General features: G+C 33.6%; 2 protein-coding genes across 2 annotated transcripts; both read right to left on the bottom strand.

The window, feature by feature from the left end:
• Positions 1–815: 815 nt before the first annotated feature.
• LOC108948889 (uncharacterized) lies at positions 816–1,145 on the bottom strand. Its single transcript, XM_018778324.1, has one exon. The coding sequence runs from the start codon at positions 1,143–1,145 to the stop codon at positions 816–818; it is 330 nt and encodes a 109-aa protein (XP_018633840.1).
• A 4,675-nt stretch (positions 1,146–5,820) lies between these two features.
• LOC104118638 (uncharacterized) lies at positions 5,821–9,186 on the bottom strand. The gene is made up of 3 exons (XM_009629929.4): positions 8,390–9,186; positions 6,531–6,602; positions 5,821–6,255 (listed from the first exon to the last, which is right to left on the bottom strand). Exons 1-3 carry the CDS (start codon positions 8,975–8,977, stop codon positions 6,253–6,255), a joined length of 663 nt encoding a protein of 220 aa, XP_009628224.1. The 5' UTR covers positions 8,978–9,186; the 3' UTR covers positions 5,821–6,252.
• Positions 9,187–9,676: the final 490 nt, after the last annotated feature.

Raw genomic sequence — 9,676 nt, 5'->3', positions numbered from 1 at the left:
ATAAGATAATACTAAAAATAGTGCCTTAAATTAATACAAATTTAACGGCCACGACTCGTGAACTAATAACTTCATTATCACCTAATCTTGTTGAATACTTAATTTAGGCAATAATTCTTCTAACCAGTGGAAGTGGATTAGTATTGTTCCGTTTAGACTTCATAATAAGAAAATGAAAGGAAAAAAGAGAAAATTTCACGTTTGGTCTTTTAACTTTATTCACTATGACATTAAAGTCAACAATTATTTTTATCACAAAAAAATAATTAAACTTTATCCAGAATAACAGTAAAGTTATTAAGGTTATCCACTATAAAGACAAAAAAATTACTATTATAAAGCGCAAGATTTTATGATTTAACTGTTATAGGAAATAAAATTTGGTTATTTTAACAAGGAAAACCAATTTTATTAGCATTTATTGTTATACTGAATATATAAAATAACCATACGAGAAAATTTATCCGAAAAAGAGACTGAAGATTCCCATTGACGTTATGGGTCGGTACCTTCAATATCAATAGAGAGAAAAAGTCAAGATTAAGAGGATCCAATGCAAATATTCCTTTAAAAGCAGAGCATCGAGACAAAAAAAATCCTAAAAAGCAGATTTTATCTGTAAAGCATCTTCCTTTCCTTGTTAATGAAGGGAAGACTTAAAATCACTATGTAAACAAGTAAAACAGAGTCAACACATTTCTAAATATTTTTCACTAACACCGAATTAAGAAAAATTACATTACTATTACAATCGAATGGCAATAATGCCACACTTGACTCCTTTTTTTTTTTCTCCATCAAATTAAACCACTAATTCATTTTTTGGGGAAAATCCTAGAAGGAACAGCAAAACGAGCAGAGAATGATCTAGAAAGTTCATCATCATCAGCAAAAATAGAACCCTGCTCATCAAAATTCTGTGAATAAGAATGCGGATCGTAAGTAAACCGCATTGAATTAGAGCAATCGAAAACTCGCCTTTTGTCTTTCCTGATCTTCTTCCATAGCAATCTCCAAATAGGTCCTCTGCTCGATCTGCTCACCGGAAACCTATAGGTGACGAACGGATCATAGTCTCTGCCGGAGTAGCTCCGCCACCAGCAGATGTTAACGGCGTCGGAATCGCACCAAGCTCCGATATCCATAAGAGTAGACAAAATGGATTGTATGTTTTCTGAATGTGAATTGAAGTTTTTTTTTTTGACTTGTGAGTTGTGAGTGAGTGAGGATTTTAATGGATTTAAAGAGATTAAAATGTTAAATGCATGGTGGGGGAACAAAGTGGGCTATTTATATAGAGGAAAACGGTGTATAGTTACACTCCAATTGTATAGTCTTGTATAAAATGGTCCAGCTCAGAAATAGCACGTGACTTGTTCAAGGGTAAACTAGTCATTTTAATACGTTATACTATGGGCTGTGGCTAACATTTTTTAATGATATTTATTACATTATAAACTTATTTACCCTCACTGTTTAGGTTTTAAGTTAATTACAAGTTGGTATACAATTTATTAATTATATACAAATTAGTATTAACGAGTATCTCATTATATTAGGAATTGAATAGGTAATTTTCTCTTCGCTCTCTCTCTCATTCTCTATCAGTATTCTTATATTAATATCTTCATGTGGATTAACTCAAGAAATGATACTACTATTAAGTGAAAAAAAAGGAGAAGATTAGTACCTAACAAAGTTCTTGCTTCAGATCCTATGAAAACGAGAAAATAAATAAGAAAAAAATTAGCTATGATGAAGAGAACCATTTTAGTTATCATTCTTTTAGCTTTTTGGAATCAATAAACAAAATAGTATTAATTAGAAGCGAGTAGATTGAATTGGAAGCTACGTTAATCCATTAAAAACTTCATTGACAACCATTAAAAAGTTTCAAAACTTTGAATTCGAAAATGAAATTTCATGAAATTATTTTTTGTTTGGATTGGGTGTTGTTGCAAATGTTTGGGAATATCCTTTGGAGCTTATATCTCAAATTTGAGACAATTTGGTGAAGATTCGAGGTGGTTTTGGTGAAAATTTCAGATTGAAACTCGAAAAAGAAGACATGAACAAATTGTATATATTTTGTATGTCGAATGTAGAAACGGAATACAAAATATCTACAACTTACATAATTGTATATAAGTTGTATATAAATTGTATGTAAATTATAGCTTTTGACCTAATTCTGTACAAAAAAATGTGTATTTATGTGGTAGATAAATTATAGATTTTGACCGGATTTGTATATATTTTGTAAAAAACTTTTGTTACTTCCCGTAAATATAAAAACTTAGACAAAACCGGATAAATAATTTTAAAATTTTGTATATATATATATGAAAAAGTCCCTTTTTAAATTGGGTTGTGATTAAGTGATGATTAGTTGTTTTTATTCTTCAGTTGTGGAGGTTTAATAGGTCTATAAACTATATTGTTATTATTCATACAGATATTATGCAATTAAATTGAGATGTTTGACTAGAACATTTGATGGGATCACATGGCCTTTAATTTAGACAACTCAGATTATGAACGTTGGATTCTATTAGAGTTGATATTTATGTTTATATTTTATAACACTAATAATAACCCCGTCTCACTTGCAGCGAGTGTGTACTATATTTGGAAAGAAATAAACCAAAGGGTATTCCAAAGTAAGCAATCAGATTCAAAACATATAATGAAATAAATTATCCAAGAGATATGTTGTAGAGGAACAATGCAGACAAGATTAGCTAGGAAACTTGATCAGTTAAATTTCTATCCTTAACTTTTGTGGTTGTAATAGTTAGCCATGGTATAATTGTGAGATGATATGGTTGACTTTTGTAGATTCTGATGATGTTGGGGCATCATGTCCAACAGTCAGTTTTTTTTTCCTTATGTACATATAGTTTCGATTGGTATTAAAAAAACAAATTACCAAAAAATAAAATAAAAATAATAGCCACGTCTCAATTCCGAAAAATTTAGATTGATTATATGATTTCTCAAATTTCATGTTGGTCCATTTTATCCGATCTTGTTCATGCTAAACTAATAACAATAACTATTGCGTTTTAATTCCAAACAAGTTTCAGTTTACTACTACTATGAGTTTACATTATTAATGTTGTTCCATTTAACTGGAGCAAATACTTGTGCATAGTGAGCCTAAATTATTGAGAGAAAGAGAAACAGGATCTTGCTTTCATTTTTTTTTCCCCTTCACATTCTCTTTGTACTTGATCTTATCTTTTCTCAGTTTCTGTTACGCCTAATAAAGCAAAAAGAAATCGGAAAGATGAATAGCGGGAAATCATTTACAAAGGAGTCAAGGACTGGTCTCTTTCTCTTTAGGTCGGGGCCTGGAGAAAGAGTGAGACAAAAAGAGGAGACATTTATCAAAATTAAATAGGCCAGCGGACGTGGTCCTTTGAGAGGGTATCAAAGTAGACGTAACAATGACTGAACATGATCGAGATTATTACATAAATAGTCGGTCAGATTCAATATTTATTTTTTCTAGCCGCTATAAATAGATTATATATTGATTATCTATATTAACATCCGTCAATTATTTTTAGTTTAGCAGATTAGATAAGCGGTTATTTGAGTTAATTCTTCAGCATCATCAAAGTAGATGTAAGAATGGGCTAAACATGTGATTTTCTCTTGGGCTAGTGAGAGGTGATCCCAAATAAATCTATTGGGCTTTCTCCAACTCTCTTTCTTTCTTTGTCAATACGAATTTGCGGTGCATAACTGTATGAGCTTGAATAGCTTTTATGTTTGAATTGAAGCGAATCCAGATCAGTTGAATTATAGAAATTCATATGTGAGGCTATGAAATTGAATGAGAGATAAATAGCTTATATGTTGCTCTATCTCAAAAATATCGTATACTCATGAAAAATTCACAAAGAGATCATCTCGAAAATTTCATAAATTCATGTGGACATTCTCTAACGCCTATCTAACTATTAACCAGTGGTTTACTAATTTTACGAATGCAATTATATTCACCCAAACCCCCAAATTGTCAATTCTTTTTTGTGTACATGTGTGTAGATTTTTCCTTTTAGTATCATAATACGTATTTTCTTTTTCTTCATTTATGTTATTTGATTACAGAAAATTAGACAGTATTTATGGAGGTAAGAATTATAAATAAGTAGTAGTCATAAAATTCTTTAATAACATCAAACGATAAAAGAATAATGAGCGTGGCAAAGTGAAAAGAATAAAACTAACATTCGCGTGGCTAGAAGTAAACTAAAGAAAAAGAGAGCTCAAACTCAATCCTAAAGCTAAAATAGAACAACAATAAGAAAATATTGCACCAACAATTATACAACCCAATAAAAAAGAATCTACAAATCTTTCAATTCCACATTTTAAATTTTCACTTATTTTCATGTTCTAGTAAGAGATTGTCCACCTTCAAGAAAGTTGTCGATAAGGGTGGATTCATCCCTTTATTATCGGATTCATTTGAACCCAGTACGTTCGACGCGTAATACAAATTTATATACAAAAATTTATTAAATTATAACAAATATAATATATATAAAATTATACTGCTAAAAACTTTATAAGCTGAATCCATAAAGTTTAAATCCTGGATCTGTCACCCTTATCGATAATGCTTCTGGAACCTTTTTCTACAAACCCTCACGTATAATTGACAGAAACTTCCAAACTCAGATTTCAGGTACAATTTGGGCTAACGAACAGCACTTGTTAACAAATTTTAGCCTCAGCATTTCATTTTGGAACTTAGTATAAACAGAGAACAAACGAATATAAAACAAGTGGCTGGAATCTCCGGCAGCCGCGTCACCAAATCTTTCAGTCACAAACAACCCAAACCAAGCCAAGTGTACTCATGCAGATAAGTCTTGTTAACAGAAAAAGCCACTTTGATTCTTACAGCATTTTCTACAAAAAAAAACAATACCGTATTTCCCACTTGCAAAAGCTAAAGAGAAAAAGCAAACCCCAGTCCTTATCCGTGATAAATATGAATCAATCTAAAGCTTCTTTTTACTAAAATAATAACATCTCCACTTTTCTTCTCCTCCTTTCCTTTCCTTCCATGCGATCGATACTCTCTAGTCTTTAGCTATATATTTTACGTGGTGAACTATTGTCAGTTAGGTTTTTTTCTTGAAATAGAAGATCATGTGTTACTCGGGGGTTCCTTATTGGGTTGGTAACCAATGCAAAAGAGAAGGTCGGGGAAGATATCGTCCTGTTGCGAGAGAACAAGTAACGTCAGTATCAACTGGAATAAGCATAGGAGCTGGAATGAAGAAGTTTCAGTTTCAGTTTCAGTGTGTTTGTTCCCCTACAAAACATCCAGGCTCGTTCAGGTGTAGGCACCATCATTCTGATTATAAATGGGTTCCTGTTCCTCCACTAGGAATTAAGCCTAACAATACTTCTGTTGCTAAGGCTCTATGACAATTCTGATCTTGTACAAGTTTGCATTAGCCTTTTAGTGTTTTTTTTTTTTTTACTTTATCAATAATACGTGGATGATCTTGTTCATACCATCTCTAAGATCATTTTAGTCTGTTTTTACTTTTTGTGGTTTGTGATGTTCAATGACTTGCCCTTCTTTTAAAACAACATGCCGATAATCCCTCTTTTTCCTTGGTGATTGAATTGCTATTATATTATATAATAAATTTATTCACAACGCGTCTGTTCGCGAAGGTAATTGTATTGCCCAGTTAAAAATCTTTTCCTGGGTTGAAGTTTATTAATTTAGCGTTGTCTATAACCTTATGTTTTGCATGAATATCTCAACGAACGAGGATGCTCAAGGAATTGGGAAAAGGGATTCAAGGTAGGGACAATGTTTTCTCATTGTTTTGAACTGGCGAACTTTTCTGAAAAAGACGCACAGGATCAGACATACACACACAAACACACTCACCTGAGAGAGTGTGTGTCTGCACGTTGCTAATATTATGTCGTTATATTACCATGATTTTCCTAGAATAATGGTAAATACTACTATTACAGAAAAAACACGTCAGACGTATCAATGTTTTCCCCGCACAAAACACGACAGCCCTTCATAACTACATTAATGGGGAATCCAGTATCCAACTTACTAAATATTTCAGATATCCAAAACCCTTGAAACACATGAATTGAATGACCAAAGAACATTTACAAGGAGAGGGTCGAGCAGAGTCGGTTACTTCCCTCATTTCATCATTTCCATAATTATTCACAATTCCATCACGAACCGAGTCACTGTCAGGAAAAGACAACACTAGTTTACTTCTGAGAATATCCGGCGATAACGTATATGGTAAATGAGAAACAATTATTTTACATTTTGGCTTCATGTAACACTGTGAGCTTGTAAGCATAGAGGAGATTGATTTTATAAGTTGGACAAAGTGTACTTGAGCAGAACCTTCTAGGAAATAGCTAACCATTTACAGCAATTCTCCTATTTTTGGTCGACATACCAAAAAACAAATATCAATAAGTAAAAAATTAAGCCTCAGAACAAAATATCATACCTCAGGGTAACAGTTCTGATGAGAAATCGTTTCGTTGCGTGTGTCCACAACAATTTCACACGACACTTTTCCCTGCAAGAACATAGAGGAAGCTGCACAATAAAGCTTATTCGGATTTGCAGGTTGAGAACTAAACGAACATAATGACATTTCCTTTCGGCTGTCCAATTGCCCACCACATAACATTACAGCTTAGGAGCATGAGTTCGCTTTTTTTGGAAACTTGGGTTCCAGGACAAAGCTTCGTCCTTCCCATCCAAAAAAGAGATTTAAGAGAACATTTAGAGTCAGCAAGTTTAGAGGCTTCTGATTAACCAAGATGATGCTAATTCTCTATTTAACTTATATGACATTAAGTGTTAACGAATTTGGAGAAGGTTATCACTTTTGAATTCCATTAGGTACCTATGCTAAAATTAGATCAGAAATTCTAAGAAATCTATTGGACATGGCCTTTCTACCTTTACAAGGTAGGGATAAGGTCTGCGTATACATTATCCTCCCCAGACCTCACTTGTGGGATTATAGTGAATGTGTTGTGGTTGTTAACTTCAAAGAAATGATGAAGGAGATTCCATTCCCCCTCAGACTAAAAAGAAGGAACCCCGTCAAAGACAAGAATTCCCACATCGTCTATTAACATGTTCAGTGATCAAAATAGAGTACATTGTTCAAGATTACATATCTCAATTACTCGTTGAGGCAACAAGGCCACCAAGAAAGACAAAGAATTACCAACACGATCAAGTAGAGGAGAAGATCCCTCGAATATTTATAAATTTAAAACAGATTCACCATTAAAGCTGTTGAATCAGATCCATAGAAGAACGATTTCTTAAGACCATTCTCTTGTACCTAGTTTTTTCCTGCTAGTATCAAGCTATTTTCTTAGTAAAAATCAAGTGGAAACGGTGAAATGTGGGCTTCACTAGAGTATCTCAAAACAACAACACTAGTAAACATTGCAAATGAGAAATCTAAACAAATGAAATATATCAAACCAGGAAATGATTCAGCAGTCCAATCCTGTAATGTCAACAACCAATTACTTTTTCAAATGTGGTTTGGTTGTCCAGTTCTAATATGCATGATTATTAGGATAAGAGATAAAGATACGAATTTTTTGGTATCTGTTGAGAAATGCGAAGGGGGTATCATGATTTTTCTGTTGTAAGAAAGTAGAAAAAAAGATAACATCATATCAAGAACAATAAAAGTGAGGCTCTTGAAACCTTTTTTCGGTATTTAAAACATGCAGAAACTTCTCGTTCAACAAAACTAGACAGCATTATGGAATAACCAAAAAACTAATGAGAAGCATTTTGCGACAAAGGGAGTAGTACTCTTCATACAACTAAAGTTTCGTGTTAAAGAATATATAAGCTAGAAGAAATTGTCAGCTCCACATGGCCTTTTGAAAAATTAGTCTAAATAATATCAGCAGAAAGATGCAAATTTTGAGTATTCTACAGGAAGAAGGGATCTTGTAGAAGACATAATAAGGATTGGGCAGATTGAGAAGGGAAGATTTACTATTATCATGAAATATCTCAAAAATCCTAGACAGCTGAAATCAAAAGAGCAATTACAAGCAAAGCTTTGCATTAATATAGTTCCTCAACGAAAACTATATAGTACAGTTCAGGCATATCTACACATAATAAACTCTCAATCCTTTTAAGCGCAAATATGACAATTTCTCCTCTCTAAAGTTATTTCTAGTGAAATAGTTGTATTTTTCGTTTTCAACCATACTATCATTTAACAAGCATGTTAATACAAAAGCTAATAAACTGAGAGAAAAATGTTAGTAAGTAACTAAGTAAATGCAATAGCAACAGAGAGTTGGAGTAGCATACCTTTATAGGAATATCAAAGAGGAATAAACCAAGCTCACCACCAATCTGCGTTACAGTATCAAAAGTAATAGAACCTCTCGCCAAGTCCTCAATCAAAGGAATTATATCAGAGAAAATGCTAATATCGTTGAGCTCCAGCGTGGCATTGATGTAAGAAGACGCCCTGGCCCTAATTTTACCATAATCGGAGGTGACGTATCCCAGCTGCTTACCCCTGTACCCTATAGCAACCGCTACGGAACGAAAATTGACTGAATAGAAGTCTTTATTACGAATCCTAACAGTGACGTCTAGGGTAACGTCGAGGGCGATTTTGGGGAACGTGTGGATTTTGAGGTGGCGGAGATGGAGCCGGGCAATGGAGACATCGGGATCAGAGGGCCAGAGAAAGAAGACTGCGGCGGCGAGGAGGATGAGCACGGCGGCGGAGTAAATGTACCGGCGGCAAGCGACGCGTAGCAATTGGCGAGGGCTACGGTAGTAATGAGGTAGGACGATGATGTATTGGGGTTGTTGAGGGGGTAGGGGATAGGTGGGGAGGGGGTCGTACAGGGTAGGGGGTGGATCGGAGAATTTAGAGGAAGTCATTATAGCGTGAAGGTTTTAGCAATGAAACCGAATTGGGGCCGGAGATAAAATAAGGAGAAGAATTGAAGAAGACGGAGGAGGAAGGTGAGAGGCGGCCTGCGTCCGTCACCGTCAGAAATCCTGTGTTTCTGTCGGATTAAGACTCTTCTATTTTACTCATGTTCTTTTGGCGTGGTTTAATGACTGATGCCAAGGTTTTGCTGCAACAACTGCATGAATTAATTTGACACGGAATTTAAGAAAAAATAAAATTTTTGAAATTTGTATTACTAAATAATTCAAAAAAGATCCGACGTATTTGTATGGTTATAAAAGATTCTCGTTAAGAATATAATTAAATTTAAGTTAAATTGTTTCCAAATTTAGAAATGAGTCATTTCTTTTGAAATAGATTAAAAAAAAATAAGTTCACGTAAATCGAAATAATGAGAGTAATTAAGAATGTATAATTATATTGCCACCACATAGTTTGGATTATACATGTTGATAAAACTAACAATCGATTTTTGAGCTTTTACATTTTTTTTCCTTTTTATAACTCAGAACTTTCTCAACATCCCACTCCATTTGCATTCATTTGCAACTCCATCAAATCAACCATGAACTATTCGAAAACCAAAATCAACTATGTCATAATAAATCATAAGAAACTACTCGAAATCTCAAATCACAGAATATAATGCCAAAATTCAAAATGAT

Source organism: Nicotiana tomentosiformis, chromosome 3 (assembly GCF_000390325.3).
Source record: "Nicotiana tomentosiformis chromosome 3, ASM39032v3, whole genome shotgun sequence".
NCBI lineage: Eukaryota > Viridiplantae > Streptophyta > Magnoliopsida > Solanales > Solanaceae > Nicotiana > Nicotiana tomentosiformis.
Note: the sequence above shows the minus strand (reverse complement) of the source record. Positions and strands in the feature narration are given on the sequence as shown.